Here is a 19,538-nt window from a genome sequence, read left to right as displayed (position 1 = left end):
TTTTTAACTGCCTATTTTGGGGCATCATTATAAATGAGCCGATTCAGGGCTACTGGCCCTTTAATTCTCGTGCTCCACGCCCACGGAGCTCGCGCTTGCCTTGAACAGTGCATAAACAAAGTTTACACAGCTAATATAACCCTCAAATGGATCTTTACAAAGTGTTCGTCATGCATGTGTCGGATTATGTGAGTATTGTATACTGTTATATTGTTTACATTTGATTCTAAATGAATTTGAGGCTGTGCTCCGTGGCTAACGGCTAATGCTACACTGTTGGAGAGATTTATAAAGAATGAAGTTGTGTTTATGAATTATACAGACTGCAAGTGTTTAAAAATGAAAATAACGAGGGCCCTTGTCTCCGTGAATACAGTAAGAAACAATGGTAACTTTAACCACATTTAACAGTACATTAGCAACATGCTAATGAAACATTTAGAAAGACAATTTACAAATATCACTAAAAATATCATGATATCATGGATCATGTCAGTTACTATTGCTCCATCTGCCATTTTTCGCTATTGTACTTGCTTGCTTACCTAGTCTGTTGATTCACCTGTGCAGATCCAGACGTTACTGGCTGCCCTTGTCTAATGCCTTTCATAATGTTGGGAACATGGGCTGGCATATGCAAATATTGGGGCGTACACCCCGACTGTTACGTAACAGTCGGTGTTATGTTGAGATTCGCCTGGTCTTCAGAGGTCTTTTAAACAAATGAGATTTATATAAGAAGGAAGAAACAATGGCGTTTGAGACTCACTGTATGTTATTTCCATGTACTGAACTCTTGTTATTCAACTATGCCAAGATAAATTCAATTTTTCATTCGAGGGCACCTTTAATAAGCCAATATATCTTCAATAAGAAGAAAAACATGCTCCTAAATAAATTCCATTCTATTCTATCTTGAACCGGATCCCTGGGAATCTTCACAGACATTGGGTTGGTAAGATGAGGAAGCATTTTTAGATGTGGCATAGAGACTGACTGGTTCGTGTGCTGCGCGTGTCGTCCTGTGGGGTCAGATCCTCAGCCTCAGCCAACAGCTCCTTGGTGAAGTTAGAGGGGAACATCCCAGTTTTGCCATTGAGAGTGCCCTCCCACCATCCCTCCTCCACCTGAGCGAGAAAACACGCAGTTGTAAGAATTAAAGACTCCATATTTGGTAGAAACAATCTGTGACATGAAAAAAATTTATAATGAGACTATGATGGTCATGCATTTATTTGAAAATACAGCCTCGTACAGTACTCACCTCTCCCAGAACCTCGATAACATCTCCGATCTTCAGTTCTAGCTCATCGTCATTCTGTGGAGTGTAGCTAAAGGCAGCTTTGCAACGCTTTTTTCGGATTGCCTCACCTGTTCACATGAAATACGCATGGATAAATTATGTGGTCATCCATCCATTCACCCACCCACTCATCCATCAAATAACAGAACAGAGAAGCACTTACACATTTCAGCACTAGGTGTCTCTCTTCTCTTTATTTTATGCTAAACAATTAGCAACACATTTTGCCCCAGATCACTAACACAGACGTCTGTGGCTCATGAATCAGCTTCTGACAACAGAGCCCCAAAGTTTCAGTTCTCTACAGAATAGAGAAACCGGGCAGCCCAACATTGACCTATCAATATTAATATCTTGATACCATACACTTCTGAGAATGCCTAAATATTTCAATACCTAATACTCTGGAGAATACCATTGGCGCACATTTTCTTTGGAAACCAAAGTCTCTATCTGAAAAACAAATTAAAGTCACATGAACCAACACTAGAGCCGTTGTCTGAAAATCAGGTGATATACATAAATTAAGGGCTCTAAACAGAATGTGTTTCTTTGTCTTAGAAACTGGCTGCCACATTTAAATTGTAAAAAATGAAAATGTTATCCAGCATTTTTTTTTAATATATCACTATGACCCAAATTATATACTTATGTAATACTAAACATTTAGTAAATATACTGAAATTTATCACATATTCACAAGATTATATCACTCATAAGATCAAAGTAAGTGTCCTATTTTCATGGTTACATTTTCCTCCATATTTTTTTTAAATGTAATTTAATTTGGCAACATACTTAACTAATTCAGGCCTACCTGATCTCTGACCAATCAGAGGATTCACAGTGGCCCAAAGAAGACAATATGTGACGTTTATATAATTTTCTGTGTAAAATTGATTTAATAATGTTTAACTGTGTACAGTCAAACACACACACACACACACACACACATGCACACACAGGAAGTGGTAGGAGTAAATGGTTTCTGGTCTGAGGAAAGTAATACTGTACTCTCAAAGGCTCAATCACACACACACACACATAATCCCATTACGACCGGTCTGATGGACAGATTCTGGACCCGTATGTGTGACTTAGCACATTTAAGGATGAGAGTCTTTGCAGCGATTTATTTTATTTTATTTAACTGTCACTCTTTTCGTCTGTGAGAAGCAAATCTGAGCCAGATCTCTGTTTAATTGAATCTTTGATCCACAGAAACTTTAACCGACTCCCAAATCCTGTCCTGTGAGACATGAGGGTGTGTTTGTGTGGGTGTATTGTGCTGAATAAGCACTGGACTACTTTTCCGATCAGGAATAGATCAGATACGCTACCTTTCTTGGCGGGTCTGAGGCTGGGTTCTGATTTCGGGCTGGCGCTGCCATTGGACAGGTCTGATTTGGATCCGGCCAAACTGGACTCCTTCTTCACCTCCTTTTTCAGGTCTTTCTTTATCTCCTAAAATAGAAAAAGGGCATTTTAATGCACAGAAACATTAGGGGGAGCACTAGTCCATTCTTATTCACTGTGTGTGTGTGTGTGTGTGTATATATGTGTAAGACAGAGACAGGCAGACAGAGAGGCGGTGATAGGCTTCAGTGCAGCAGAGCAGAGAGGCGCTCATTTCCTGGATGGGCCGTACAGTGACTCAGATTCAACCTCTAACACACACACACACACACACACACACACACACACACACACACACACACACACACACACAGCTTTAAAACACTTCTCCATCTGTTTGTCCGTCTGTTAGAAGAAGTAGCAGCACCGTCTGTCTGTCTGTTAGCAGAAGTAGGAGCTCTGTCTGTACTACACTTCCTTCTCTCTCCACTAGGGCTGTCAAGGTTATGAAAATGTTGCTGGTGATTAATTTTAGTTCAAATAATAGTAACTAAGTATTTAATTATCTATTTAGTTCATTTCAGTTTAATACACATGAACCTCACATGGAACTTGTAAACAAAAACTGATTTAGGTGTATGATTTTACAACAACATGGCCTGGTTTCACAGATAGGGCTTAGATTAAGCCAGGATTAGGCCTTAGTTCAATTAGGACGTTTAAGTAGCTTTTATGAATGTGCCTTAGAAAAAACATTACTGGTGTGCATCTTGAGACAAAACAATGGCATTGAAATATGTCAGATAGATATGTCAGTGCAAGTTGCTTTCAGTTAAAACAGCTCAAACATGCATTTTAGTCTAGGACTATCTTAAGCCTTGTCTGTGAAACCAGGATTATATGTCTCTGGTTTAAATTCTTCACTTTCACACAGCTTTTTATAGAAAGGCAGTCTGGTTAAGCCCTTGCATGAAGCAAGGTGACCTAGTTGATAGAAGTTTTTAAAATACTCCTCATTCCAAATCTGAAGTAATGTGCTCATCTTCTCTGAACTTGGCAACCTGTAATGGTCAAAATACCTGTGCAGATGTAAAAATAATGTGAACCCGAAGTGTGTTGCATTTGTAATGGAGGATATATATGCAAATTACGCTGCAGATGGTCTGGGTCTGATAGTCAAAAAATAAAAGTTGCATACTGCCACTGCTGCTTTTAAAATGTATTAAAAAGACAACGTTTCGACCACAAAGGTCTTGGTCAGGTCAGACAAACAGTAAATAATCAAAAGATGATATAATACAGCACATAATACAATATGATTGGCAGTATGTGAACGTGCACAATGATTACTCTACCCTCCTCGTTTTCTCGTTCTGTTCAATTTAAGGTATCTGACTTTATAGCCTGTGTAAAAGTTAAGAGAACTGCTGAGAAAGATCTCGAGCATCTCTTGGCTCAAACAGAGCTGTCATCCTTTCTCAATTTCCTGCATGTTATCTTTCTCCGCTCTCGCTGCAAGTTCTTTCTGCGTGTTTTACTCTCTCACTCACTCTGACATGGTTATTTATTTAGAGGAATAAGAGCAGACTATCTGCTCGCTGGATGCTTCGTACCTGCAGATCAAATTGTCATTCTGCAGGTGGACAATATTTAAAACATCATAAATCTCAACTATATTTTCAAGAGCACATCTTACATTTTTAAATCTGACTCGTGTCTCTACACATATCTTGGGCTCTTATTACAGACATGTCACCACATTAAAGGGGAAATATTATTTTTTCAAGATGTAATTTAAAGGTGCCCTAGAATTAAATATTGAATTTATATTGGCATAGTTAAATAACAAGAGTTCAGTACATGGAAAAGACATACATTGAGTTTCAAACCCCATTGTTTCCTCCTTCTTATATAAATCTCATTTGTTTAAAAGACTTCCGGAAAACACGCGGATCTCAACTTAACACCGACTGTTACGTAACAGTCGGGATCATTAATATGTATGACCCCAATATTTGCATATATGCCAGCCCATGTTCAAGGCATTAGACAAGGAAAGGCAGTATTAACGTCTGGATCTGTGCACAGACAAGGTAAGCCAGCAAGAACAACAGCAAAAAATGGCAGATGGAGCAATAATAACTGACATGATCCATGATAGCATGATATTTTTAGTGATATTTGTAAATTGTCATTCTAAATGTTTCATTAGCATGTTGCTAATGTACTGTTAAATGTGGTTAAAATTACCATCGTTTCTTACTGTATTCACGGAGAAAAGAGCCGCCACTATTTTCATTTTTAAACGTGCAGTCTGTATAATGCATAAACATAACTTCATTCTTTATAAATCTCTCCAACAGTGTAGCATTAGCCGTTAGCCACAGAGCATATAGCCTCAAACTCATACAGAATCAAACGTAAACATCAAAATAAATACTTTACTCACATAATTCGAAGCATGCATACAGCATGCATGACGAACATCTTGTAAAGATCCATTTGAGGGTTATATTAGCTGTGTGAACTCTGTAAATGCACTGTAATATAGTCGAGAGCTCGTGTGGCAGGGAGCACGCAATTTAAAGGGGCGGCGCTGCCAAAATCAGTGTATAGTTAATGATGCCCCAAAATAGGCAGTTAAAAAAATTAATTAAAAAAAATCTATGGGGTATTTTGAGCTGAAACTTCACAGACACATTATATTATACACTTATATTACATCTTGTGAAAAAGCATTCTTGGGCACCTTTAAGGTTCGGGTGTCCCCAGAATATGTCTGAAGTTTCAGCTCAAAATACCTCACAGATAAAAGATTATAGCATGTTGTGAATACCCATTTTTGAGTACATGCAAAAACATGCCGTTTTCGTGCATGTGTCAATAAAGGCAAATGAGCTGCTGCTCCCCACCCCCTTTCCAGGACAGATGCTTACGAGACATTCTTGTCACTACAGATGCTCCGGGCCGGCGTCGAGACAATGGCAAACATGAGACAATGGAGACAATGTACAGAAAAGTCTGCCAGCACACATTTATGTTCAAACACCACGTAAAAGTGAATTTTGCATAATAGGTCCCCTTTAAATGATTTAATATATACAATTCTTTTTTCTGTGGTGACATATTTCCATCTGAAACAAAAAAGTTAAGCTAGGACATATCGAAGGGCTTGTCCTTTACTTTAAATAGTTCAAATTGCCCCAAAACCCAGAAGAGAATTAGCATTTTTGAGCCACAGGCTCACTCTGCAATTTTAAATGGGTTTTTACAATAGTTTTTGTACCATAACATGATCTGTGATTAACATTACTGTTAAAACAAAATGTGAAAGTCCTCTCAATAAAAATAATCAATATTTTTGGTGAATTTGATCAACTTTTAGATATAAACACATGAGGTCTTTCATCTAAAGTTAAACTCTTCATTAGTAGTGCAAAAAAAAACTTCACATATCCTGCAGACAAGCTTCTCCAATCTAATTAGTTCAAAACATCCACATCCATCTAAAAGCAAAGTTGTGATATTTTTCAGCTAATTAATATGCATCAAGAAATAGATGTCTTTTAAAAAGCTAATTAAAATGAGAAGACGCATCAAAATGTATCATGACACACAAAACAGGAAGAGTCTCTCACAAAGAAAAATGCGATTTTCTTTTCTGAATAGTGTGCAGAAATATTAAATTTAAAAGTTATCAGCCAGAGAATGAAATAAGGTTACAGTAGTTAACTTTCTTTATGTCGACTGAATGAGTGTGTGGAAAGAGATAAACTGAAGGAGAGAGAGAGCGGAGAGAACAGTCTAGGCGTGAAGAGAAAAGGTATCAGTAAAAATGCTACACAAGAGATATTCAAGCATAAAAAAATCATGCAATTAACATCCGCTCAGCAGACCACTCATATGCGTAGAACTTAAATACAGACCACAAGATTCTCCTGATATCACACAATTTTGATGTTAATTTACATCTTTATAGGGAAGTCATTCAGTATTTGCTCATCTGTGATGAAATTCAGCTGGCGTTTTTGCAATGTTTATGGTTTATTGTGTATGCAGATATTCTCCTTTTACATTAGATGTTGCCCACAAATATGTTGCTTAGAATAGAATGGAATCAACATGTTTGATCTGTTTTCTTGAAAGAGAAAGAATGGATATTTTAAATGCATAAGATGTATTACTAAAAGCTTTATTTTTTCCCCCTAGAAATATAAGAAATATAAAGTAAAACAGAATGCTACTGAGAGCTAAAAAAAAATAAGTACACACAACCACACCCACTCGCGCGCACACACACACACACACACACAGTTGCTGAAAAGTGAGGAGATAACCAGACAGATTGAAAGGACAGAGCCCTCAACAGCAAATAAGAGTTGACCTTGAGCAGCACATCACACTGGATCCTGTAAATGTCTGTATTGTATTGCTTGTGTGTGTGTGTGTGTGTGTGTGTGTGTGTGTGTGTGTGTGTGTGTGTGTGTGTGTGTGTGTGTGTGTGTGTGTGTATAAGAGAGAACACACATCTGTGTGTATCCCAGAAACATTCTTTCCAAGAAAAATCCCTGAAAACAAAATTCCATTCTCTCTGCCATAACTGCCTTATCAAGTTATTTATGGTGAAAAGAGCACACTGCAACTGTCCTGCTGAAAAGACCAGAAGAATTTCATGCTAGTTTAGACTGGTTTATGATGATTAGTGCTGGTTTGGTGCTAGTTTAGCTGGACTATGACAATTAAAATATTAATTTATACATTCATGTCAATCCAATGGAGCACAACAAAGAAGCTGAATGCATTTATCAAAACAATATCTTTGGAAATCAAATGTAGGCGTTAACAACTTTGTTTTTAAGTTTCAGCTCAAAATACCTCACAGATCATTTATTATAGCTTATTAAATTTGCCCCTATTTGGGTGTGAGCAAAAACGTGCCGTTTTTGTGTCTGTCCCTTTAAATGCAAATGAGCTGCTGCTCCCGGCCCGTTTTCCAAAAGAGGGCGGAACTTTAACAGCTTACGCTTTGGTTGCTCAACAACAACAAAGCTGGAGAAACTCACGCAGCCAAAATGACGATTGTCAGTAACGGTGTTCAGCCTTACATTGTTCAAACATGAGTCGGACACAGATGGAGAGACTCAGGAGGAACTTTTAGAATGCAACTGGATTTCTGAATGGTTAGTGGATAAATTTATGCAGTTGCTGTGGAGTTGATTTAACTCATCGACTAGCATGTGCCATCATGTTAATCTTTTGTGCAAATCCAGCATTGAATTGACCCTCATTTGTGAAGCAGTCTGGCGTAAAATGACGGCATGGTGACAACACTCTACTACAACAACTCTTCCTCTTCTCTAAAGCAGCCCAACATGGTCTCACCCCCTTTGTTGCGTGTTCTCGGGGGCAGGGTTTATGTAAATTTTAGAGTTAGTGAGGTCACTAACCCGGGACGAAGCTTGTTGTAGTCCTTAAACAGCGAATTCTTTAAAAGAAAATATCTCCCTTTGCGTTAAACTTTAAGCTTCATAACTTAGCAGATGTTGTTTATGGTCAAACAGCAACATTACACACTAACTAAAGTTAAAAAAGTGAAATCATAATCAACCACCCCTTTAACAACTTATATATTCTATCACTATATTTTAAGCTATTTTTGAACACAAATGTTTAGCATACATTATACAGAATTTAATCTGCACTGTAAGAAGGCCAGCAGCCCTAGCATTAACTATACCGTTAGTGTGCTAAGTTCTCTCAGTCACTGTGCTAGCAGACAGGCAGGCCCATTAACTGATGGGTCGTCTCAAAAACTCCACATCTCACAAAGTCCTACTGTTCGATTCGGGGCGGCCCGTGCCAGCCATCAGCATGGAGCTGATGAACTCTGAGAACATCTGAATACGTCACAGTGTTCAGAAGCGAAGCGAGTGTTGCTGCAAGTATTGTTTAATGTACCATAACCAATAATACCTCAGTAATCAGTCCTGAATTATTTAAAACAAGCTATACATTTCTGTACAGAATCTGTTTTTGTGGCTGTTGGAGCTCGTCCCCAATAGGTTGACCTGATTCTAACCAATACCACACTTGGCTTTGGTTAGAGAGTGGTAAACAAGTTATAACAAGGTAGATGCAGCTCCATCACCACCAATAAAAGAATCGACGGTATGGCATATGTGTGATGGTTTACCTGCATACCTTATGGTGTCGCTGCCATGGCAACTTATTAAAGCCAGGCCCCTAGGGGCCGAAGTACAGCTGGAGATCACATAGTAGGTCAAACACTGAAACTTGAGCAAGAAGAATGGGGAGGATCATGCAGACCCGTAAACACATTAGGAATGAGTCACAATGGCCAACTAGTCACCCAAAAACCAGTCTGTCTAGATTACTTTGGTAAAAATTTACAAAAAGATTGAATATATTAACTTTAGTTAGTGCATTAGACATCATAAGTGCATAACGGTATAAATTCAAGTTTACAGAGTTTTAGTGTCATTACCACCACATTAAACTACTAAATATAATGTTGAATATAATGTATAATAATGCAATGAGGAAATATTTGTGGGTCCTGATAATGCCAAATGTCTTATGTTACCAGTAAAAAATTATTTTAAATATATCTAGTCAGTGACAGAGTGCAAGCATATTTGTCTAAAATAATTCTGTTTTCTCAGCTTCAGAATCATGAATATTGTTATTCTGGTGTCACCATTGTCCTGTGCATTGGGTTACCAGCACCAAGTCCAAGCCTATTAATTTCCACCCCCAATGTAATACCAAATTTTGCATTTTAATCAACAGTACATTTTTTGTTAACCTTTTACCATGTCTTGGTGTATTGCAATAATATTGCATCGTGAGTGTAGTATTGTGATATGTATCGAATCGTGACATCAGGACTTCGTGACATCAGGACTTCTTTAAAAAACAATAATAATAAAAAAAAAAAAAACTTGTGAACAGTAGCATATGCACAATTTAACATTAATGTAGATAAATGTGGCTAAATGATGTAAAAGTATTGTTAATTGTTATTTTTTATGTCACATCATTAACTAATGTTACATATTAGAATCTAAAAGTTTTTTCTTATATATCCTGTACATTAGCTGTTAGTCAGTTTACAAGATAAAACACTCTTGGAAAAGCTGTATACTTAAATTCATCCTCTTTAATGCACCGCAGATGCAGCCAAATGCATTCAAACACAAACATTTGTCCACTGCATTACATCTCGCGCTGTTTTTTGAGGGTTCAAGTATAAGCATAGCGTTGTTCTATCGTGTGGTATTTAAACGAAACCCCCCCCAAAGAAACCTGTTCGATCTGGGTCAAGTGACCCAAACTAGCTTATTACACAAGGCCTCCATGAGATAGATTAGTCGACTGGTTTTGAAAATACATAGATTAACAAATCACTATCATGCAAACAAAATGTGTTTTTGCTAAAGGACACCTTTGGATAGCTACATTAAATCCATTTAGAAGCCATTTAGTAAAACCTTCTTTGCACTATAAAAAAAGTAATTTGCACAAAAGCCATTTTAAGATGACAACAGTGGTGTTTGTGGAGGGGACAATCACAACCCATCGTTTCTCGCTCATCTCGCTTTACGGCATGCAGCTGCAAGGCTCACTTTTTTAATATACACTTCCTGCCAAACTCAAAGGCTTCAACAGAGCTGAAGTCAAACCACAGTGTGTAGCTGCAAACTTCTGCAGTGCGCCCCATCAAACAATACCGTTCGCACACACAGACATACACAGACCAGACCAGACGAGACCTTTTCCTTTTAAACGGTAAAAATAAACATGCCAACAGAAACAGCAGTTTTGCAATGCATCGTGGGAACAGCACTGGCCTAATCAGACTCACCTGACAGAGAGTGTCTGGGTGTATCAAAAGAACAGATTAGAAGGGGGCATTCACATGCTTATATACTTTAGGCCACGAAATATTCAACTTCCACCACATACTGACTGACTATGCATGCATGGATCTCTATCAGTGTAATTCTTTTAAAACACTGACACACACACACACTGAGCTCATACTCGGGCCTGTCACGAGACTCCCTTTCACTGACTTCCTGTTCACAAGAGCATTAACAGAGCTCTGAAAGTGTGTGTGTCTGTGATCTACATTCCTTCCTCCCCCCCACTCATTGGTCTGCTCCAGATGGTTAATGGTAGCTGGTTTCCAAAGCGTCCCATCATTCCTCGGTCTTCCACTACACAGGGAGGAGGAAAAAAAGTCATCATGTGCTTCGGGGAATGACAGGCTCTCTCATACACAACAGTGTAGACGACCTTGGTACGCTAGCGCTGCTCTTTGATCAATGCCACGGGCCTGCTCATGCTGAGAACCAGGCTGCACGATGGACGAAAAATTATGTATTCCCATAAAAACAGACTTCACGTTTGAAGACAGAGATGGTGAATAATGGAAATGTCTCCAGTGCACTACTAAAACATGTCTTAACAGCTGTTTTTAACAATGTTTATTCCATAAAGTCTCTTATGTGTGCAGGTCTGAACACCACAGGATATAGAAGTAACAACAATAGAACAACAATAGGGTCAGATATTTTTTAAGAAAGTACCTTAGATTGATGTTAAATGCTTGAATTTAGCATGTTTAAATGACTTCAAGCAATGTGCAAGATCACATGTCCACATCAACTGCGGCATTGGGAAAGGGTCAAAATATATGTATTGCAGCTACTTAGCAAGTTAGCAGCTAGCAAGCTAACTTGCAGATACAATGTGCAGTCTTAAATAATAAGTACAGGTAGATTGATCCAATACTTGGATACTTAAAAGATACAGACAAAAAATAACAAGGTCAAGGATGGTTGACTAGTTTTAGACTGTCTTACTTTTAATTTAGTTAGCATGCTAACAGTGTGCTATACTTTAGCTGTTAGACAGTTGGCAAGGTAAAATTCTCTTGAAAAAGTTGTGTACTGCAAATATTGTTGGCTCAATTGCTTTTGATGCTCCACTTTTTTTTCCATTCTGCTGCATTCCACTTAGCGGTTTCAGAATATAGGTTGTTTACATAAGTCTTAAAGGGTTAGTTCACCCAAAAATGAAAATTACTCACCCTCATGTTGTTCCACACCCGTAAGACCTTCGTTCATCTTAGGAACACAAATTAAGATATTTTAGTTGAAATCCGATGGCTCTGTGAGGCCTTCATAGCCAGCAATGACATTTCCTCTCTCAAGATCCATAAAGGTACTAAAAACATATTTAAATAAGTTCATGTGAGTACAGTGGTTCAATATTAATATTATAAAGCGACAAGAATATTTTTGGAGCACCAAAAAAACCCAAAATAATGACTTATTTAGTGATGGCCGATTTCAAAACACTGCTTCAGGAAGATTTGGAGCATAATGAATCAGCGTATCGAATCAGCTGTTCGGAGCGCCAAAGTCACGTGATTTCAGACGTTGGCAGTTTGACACGTGATCTGAATCATGATTCGATACGCTGATTCATAACGCTCCGAAGCTTCCTGAAGCAGTGTTTTGAAATCGGCCATCACTAAATAAGTCATTATTTTGTTTTTTTGGCGCACCAAAAATATTCTTGTCGCTTTATAATATTAATATTGAACCACTGTACTCACATGAACTTATTTAAATATGTTTTTAGTACCTTTATGGATCTTGAGAGAGGAAATGTCATTGCTGGCTATGCAGGCCTCACAGAGCCATCGGATTTCAACTAAAATATCTTAATTTGTGTTCCGAAGATGAACGAAGGTTTTACGGGTGTGGAACAGCATGAGGGTGAGTAATAAATGACAGAATTTTCATTTTTGGGTGAACTAACCCTTTAAGGTTTAAACACACAGGAGCATTTGAGCGTCTATCAGCGGATCAGTGTATAGACGCCTGCTTTCAAACACTCCCGTGTGTTTCTGTGCACAAGCTCGGTGAAGAGCATCAATGATGTCTATTTACAACATGTTTTTGAACATGTTGCTTTGATCATTGTAGCCAATCACAGACATATCTGTTGAGCGCATGAACACAATGGCCAATCAGAGGTGTTTAAGAATCCTCTCAACAGAGCTCAAAATACTAGGGGGAAATGCTGGTATCATCACATTTTTAAAAGTGACTTCTGTGCAAGCAATGATGCATACATTGCTACAGACAATGGACCTTTTTTGCTAAATAATGTGACTGAACCTATAAGGTTAACCCTACTACAAAATAGTCCAATTATTTAGTGTTTCATTTAGGCAATATTTATTTAGGCAATTCATTGGTCAGACAACCCAACGTAGCTTTGCATATGCCTAGTCTTAAAATATGTACTAAATGTGGTTACTCCAATTGGCTAATTTGTTAAAGCGTCACAAACATGTGATTGTTCAAGGCTTTTGAAATCCTCTGAAACAAGGTTAAAAAGGTCCTTAGCAACAGGGATGGTGGATGGGAAATCATCAGTATCATGATGAGACTGCAGTGAAGTGCAATTCTGACTAGGTTAGAAGAATGGTGCAAGAACAACGAATGACGCAAAACTAAGAATCCAGCACACAACCTAAACCTCCATCTCACTTTAAGAGGTTAAATGCCCTACAACCCAGTTACATCAGCAAGTGCTTCAGGATGCTGGGATACAGAATTCCATGTTTCAGGGTGAAATGCTTCATTGGCTGTGACACAGTTTTGTGAGCTGCCGCCCCATGGATTATTAGTGCAGTGGAGCGAGAACAGAGCCCCACGCTGAGACACACACTCCCACATACATACAAAAGTACAGATAGGTACAAATGACAGTCACACATACAAAAACATTCACACGCATGTAGACACACGCACGATTTTGATTTTTGAAGTATTTAGTTAGACAGCCTAGAGACCAAGTAAAATGTAAAGCACCTCTATGGAGAGAATGTAAATGGTATGAAGTCAAAAACTAGTAGTAGACATTTTTATTCATATATTAATAAATCTATCAGTCTATCTATCTGGTAACCTCCTAATGACACAGTAAGGAGTGTTTGAATGACATGTGAAACACAGTTAGACATTTGTACTAGGGCCAGGTAACTCTGAAATGGATGTTGCTATAATAATCAGCGTGCAGTTGCCAAAATAAATAAAAATAAATGTATCCCAATAGATAAATAAATTTCCTATTAACAATAAATAATGCCAACTGTATTGGTAAAATGTTGCAAAGACAACAACAAAGAAATTAAGAGTCTCATTTAGCTCATCCTCTTGAATATATTCCAAATATTCAATGCCATGAATCATGCGAACTTTGGCAAATCCAGTGATTAATTGTTCTGCATTGTGGGCCATCTGACACAAAATCTGAGCAGATCGAGCCTGTGCTACTGAATCATAAATGCTCTGAAGATGCTGGAGTAATAGCAGTTACAATTTACTGCTAAACGTAGCAGTGACGGCACATTTATTGCATATTTTACTGTCAGAAATTATGCAAGCTGTGTTAGGAAACTGACAAATAAATAAATCTTTGATGGCATTAATCTGGTCATGGTGCAAATTGTGATAATGATGTCATCACAGGCAGATGGAACAATTTGTGGAATTATGTTATGAGTCAGGCCTTCACAGACCCCTATAAACACTCTAAGCCAACCCAGAGAGCCTCTAATTTAAAAAAGAGGGTTTTTAAAAACGGAGTGTCTATTTACACTAAATGCAAATAGCGTCCCTTGTTAGCAAATGCTATTTACACTAGCTCCCCCCACCAATGTCATGTTGGGCCACCATGTTTTAAAAAAGACGCATGGAATTCAATGACTTCAGTGGCGCAACAGTAGCAAGTAAGGCTTGCAGACCTGGCTTTCAACGCGATCGACACTGGCTCGATTCCGCCTTTTGGCGAGATCACATTTATTTTCAATAAAAATTAAAATAATGTTCTAAAAGTGGAAATAAACTGCCTAACGAGTGTTTAATAATAGTAAAAGTATTTATTGGGTAGGGTTAGGTGAACATTGAAGGTTTTTATTCTCCCAATAAGACAGCATCCATTTAATAATTTTAATAAATATAATCATTTACACACTATGATATTATTGCATTCCTGTTAAGGTACAAAAATATTGAGGTGCAAATAGTATCTGCAAATATAAAGTATAGATAGCATCTAATTAATATTTACTCTTATTATAAAGAACTGATACTTTTACATTGTGTAAACAGAATCTATCGCTATGTTCACCTAGTGTAAATAGCATCTATCACTAAGAAAATATGCCATTTTCACTTGGTGTAAATAGCATCTATTGCTATTTGCACTTAGTGCATATAGCCGCTGCCTTCCAAAAATTTGCCTTCTGTATTGCTATATTTTTAGAAGGCAATGTTTATGTTTTATATATATATATATATATATATATATATATATATATATATATATATATATATATATATATATATATATATATATATATAATATAAATTCATGGTACCCTGGTTCAAAACTCTGGTTGATAAAAACAACATTCATTTTCAAGAAATGCAAATAAACAAATGTGTATACAAAAAAAAAAATCCAAAAAACAAAATATAAAATGTAATAAAAAAGGAGAGAGCAAAAGTGAGATGGGAAAATGAAAAGTTAAAGGTCATTTATGACAAAACATAATCTCCTTATTTCAATTCAGAGAATAGCAGATTATCTGATCTTAATTAAAAACGTGATTCTGAAACAATCCTTGCCAGCTGTGTCGACTTGAATCAGAGAATGAGATAAAAAAAGAAAGGAAGAAAAGCAGGATGGCATGAGTCTAGACATGATTGAGCGCTTGTGAAGAACGGATGCCTGTCTATTCTAAATTACATCGCTCATTTAATCACAGAAGAGGCTAAATTATCGGCCCATTATCACATCGCCAACACAGGAAGCTGCTGTGCATGCATGACTGAACCAATCTGCCAGGGAGGAAGCCCCCCGTACAAGAACTGACCAGCCCACTAGAGCGCTTGCGACTGTTATTTAACATCATTCATTATCATAACCTCCCCGTAGCGTGTGGCAGCTCAGCAAAGCTACAAGAGACCTGATTGAGCTTTGTTAAAGCGATTCAAGCATCATGGCAGAGCACAAATCGACAAACAAACAGGATAAGGGTGAGATTTACTTGTGGCAGACCTCAAACAGGAAACACCTGTAGATGGCAACATGCTTTCTTGTGTTTCATTCTTTTAAAGAAAAATGCACACTTCCACTTATAAATCAGACGAGAACGAGTCAGATGCTCCACTGGTTATCATTGACAACTAGTTAAAGGGATAGTTCACCCCAAAAATTATCCCATGATTTACTCACCCTCAAGCCATCATAGGTGTATATGACTCATCTTTCAGACGAACACATTCGGAGATATATTTAAAAAATATCCTTGATCTTCCAAGCTTTATAAATTCAAATAACTAGCTTCCGGCAGTCGACCGAACGCATACTGCGCAAGTCGACTTGTGCCAAATGAGTGACGCGACGTATGACGCGGGATGTAGGAGTAGTTTAAGATTTGATGCTTATATCGAAATCCTCTGACATTTCTCTTTAAAATTCCTTATTTTAGACTTCTAATTTATGACCGGTGTTTTGTTTTGCTCTATCCTCTGCTCCTCCGCGTTCGTCATTACGTCATGCGTCGGGTCAGGGGTTACTCTTCTGCCACAAATCGCTGCATTCGGCCATCTGCCAGAACTAGTTATTATAGTTAGTCAATAAAGTTTTAAATATGGATATTTTTCTTACAAAAACCCATCACTTTGCTTCAGAAGGCCTTTATTAATGCCCTGGAGCTGTAAGGATTACTTTTATGCTTTTTTTTTTTTGCTTTAAAATGTGAGTAAATCATGGGATAATTTTCATTTTTGGGTGAACTAACCACTAAGTGAGGTTCAATAAAAATTTTAGGCCTGGTTTCACAGACAGGCTTAGATTAAGCCAGGAATGGCCTTACAATAGTTCAATTAGGACATTTAAGTAGCTTTTATAAACATGCCTTAGAAAAAACAATACTGGTGTGCATCTTGAGACAAAACAATGTCTCTGAAATATTTCAAGATATGTCAGTGCTTTCAGTTAAAACAGCTCAAACATGCATTTTAGTCTGGGACTTGCCTTGTCTGTTAAGCCTGGGGTTAGTCTGCTTTAGAGACATAACTAATCTGAGAGGGTTTTAGCACACCACGATTTAGCATGCTGAAACTGAAAGAGAAGTTAAAAAACAAACTAAAAGTAACAAAGTAAAAACAAAACTAAAAAAGTGTTCCTGTTAAAGCACAGCCTAAAATAAAGACATATAAACCAAATAAAACAATAAATGATAAAAATGTGTAAGTAAATAAACACTCTTAACTAACCCAAGAGCTAAGAACTGCACTGAGACTTTGTTTTCGATAGTCTGGTTTATAAGTCACAGCTGCTCAACTGCATTTTTACCCAAAGCTGACCATCTAACCCATGCTCCGATAAGAGATTACGTAAGATTCTGCACTTCTCAAGTGAGCAAGGGGTCTGGGAATGAAGCTAGACAAAATTCAACATTTTTCAGATGCTTATTTCCTGACACACTGTGAGTGTCTGAATGCTCATGCTCACTTTCTCACAAACCCTGGGGGAAGAAAAGTCACTACAGAGATGCTTAATTGTTTCTCCTGGAAAGGATAAAGACTGAATAGAGAGAGAACTTCTGCTCAAGTTTCTTACTTCTCAGATTTTTCTCCAGAGAGAAATAAAAAAAAAATTCTGCCATGACAACTCTCAGAGTGTTTGCATTGTAATGGGTATGACGATGTTAATATGTTTGGTCTTGGTGGAATAGATCTGTTACGCCGCTGCTGCTTTTATTGCTGCTGCAGAGCAAGAAAAGGACTTTCTAGTGCCAATACATACACGACATGTTGCTGTGAGCAAATAAGAAATTCTGCTGCTGTACAATATAGCGTACGTGAATTACACGTAGCAGATCTATACAGGTGGAGCTGGGGAAGGTGGAGGGTTTCCGAAGCACGCTTCACTGCTAAGGCAATGCTTCCAAATTATTTTGGAGATTCGAGCACGCAAGCTCATTAACTACTGATACAGCAGTAACCAATCAGCTGTGCCCTATAGATAATGATGTGATTACGAGCAGGTTGAGTTAAAGGACCTATTAGCCTACACCATCTAGAGTTTCAAGACAGAAATGTTTATATATATTAAAAAAAGAAATAAAAATTAGACATGTGTCCTCCGCAACAGTTTCAGAAAAGGTCTCAACAGATCTCAATCTGTGTTTAAATTTACCAATCATAAGTCAGAGAACTCAAATTCATCTCATTCAATTCTCCAAGAACAAAGGATCTGTGTTATATTCATATTAATTTTATATATCTCAATATATAAATTCACTTAAATTCACCAAGGACGTGTCAAATTGATGAAAAGTCACAGTAAAGACATTTGTAATGTTACACAAGATTTACGTTTCAAACAAATGCTGTTCTTTTCATGCTTCAAAAATTCCTGAATTAAGCAGCACAACTTATTTCATAATGCTGATTTGCTGCTTAAGAAACAATTCTTAAAGTAGAAAGATTTTTGAAGGATCATGTGACATTGAAGACGAGTAATGATGCTGAAAATTCAGCTTTTCCATCACAGGAATAAAAGTACATTTGAAAATATATTAAAATTTATTTTAAATTGTAATAATATTTCACAATATTACTGTTAATACAGTATTTTTGATCAAATAAATATAAAATTTGTGCAAAATCCCTCCATATTGCTGAATAGGGCTGCACAACGATTAATTGCGATTAATCGTTTGCAAAATAAAAGTCTGTGTTTATGTAATATATGTGTGTGTTCTGTGTATAATAATTATGTATATATAAATACATGCACATATATGTATAAATTTAAGAAATATATACATGTATAAATAAATATACATATTTATATATATTTTATATTCCATATAAATATAAATATTTTATATATAAATATAATTTTTTTCTTAAATATATACATGTATGTGCATGTATTTATATATACATAATTATTATACACAGAACACACACATATATTACATAAACACAGACTTTTATTTTGCAAACGATTAATCGCGATTAATCATTGTGCAGCCCTATTGCTGAATATGTCTTGATCGCTAGCATTAGCAATTGATTAGCACCATCATGCAATAAACTCTGGAATGTTTGCATAAAGCACATAAAAACAGAAGATCGGATTTATATTTGTTTTTTTTGGAAACACATTTATGTGGTCAAAAATGGATCGGATAGCAAACATTAATGTAAACAGGCCAAAAGAAAAACCTACTAGCAATAAAACTTTCCGCAAAAAAGGCCCTCCATACAAACCAGTACTTTGACTCACATTCATTTCACACATCTTGTTTTTCCACTAAATGTTTAAGGTCATCAAGCTGCTGAACCCTGAACACAGTGCATGACTTATGTTACCGTAAACACAAATAAGTGCAAATGTTCCAACCTCGCTTGGCTGCTCCAAGACCACTACGAGCCGGACGATGTGTGTGTGCTTTGAGCTGTTCAGGTGGAAATCTGACTCACATACCGTTTTACTGATACCCAACTCAGCACAATCCAAACCCACAGAGAGAACATAACAAAACTGGCCCTGCTTTAGTATGCAGGCACCATGAATCGCTTCTGAAACAGCCAAAATCTGCTTTTTACATTAGCGTTATTGTTCTGAAAATGAGCTTGGATGTGTGAATATTCTTTATAGCATCCATTTTGAAGATTAGACTATGGTTATTTTTTAAAAGACAATGCGTGAAATGTGGGTGTATAGTAACTAGTGCAAACCAGTCTAAGAA

The 19,538-nt window shown here is 37.1% G+C and overlaps 1 protein-coding gene across 2 annotated transcripts in view; it reads right to left on the bottom strand.

Annotated features, from left to right (window-relative positions):
• sh3kbp1 (SH3-domain kinase binding protein 1) overlaps nt 1-19,538 on the bottom strand; it is a 57,203-nt gene that overhangs the window by 18,843 nt on the left and 18,822 nt on the right. Inside the window, exons 3-6 of one of the 2 annotated variants that reach the window (XM_048174808.1) lie at nt 2,644-2,767; nt 1,700-1,756; nt 1,265-1,371; nt 998-1,127 (exon numbers count right to left, since the gene is read on the bottom strand). In XM_048174808.1, coding sequence (XP_048030765.1) covers nt 998-1,127; nt 1,265-1,371; nt 1,700-1,756; nt 2,644-2,767 — 418 coding nt within the window. The remainder of the gene's footprint in view (nt 1-997; nt 1,128-1,264; nt 1,372-1,699; nt 1,757-2,643; nt 2,768-19,538) is intronic. The other variant, XM_048174809.1, reaches the window with a different exon arrangement.

The sequence above is a fragment of the Megalobrama amblycephala genome, linkage group LG22 (assembly GCF_018812025.1).
Source record: "Megalobrama amblycephala isolate DHTTF-2021 linkage group LG22, ASM1881202v1, whole genome shotgun sequence".
Taxonomy (NCBI): domain Eukaryota; kingdom Metazoa; phylum Chordata; class Actinopteri; order Cypriniformes; family Xenocyprididae; genus Megalobrama; species Megalobrama amblycephala.
Note: the sequence above shows the minus strand (reverse complement) of the source record. Positions and strands in the feature narration are given on the sequence as shown.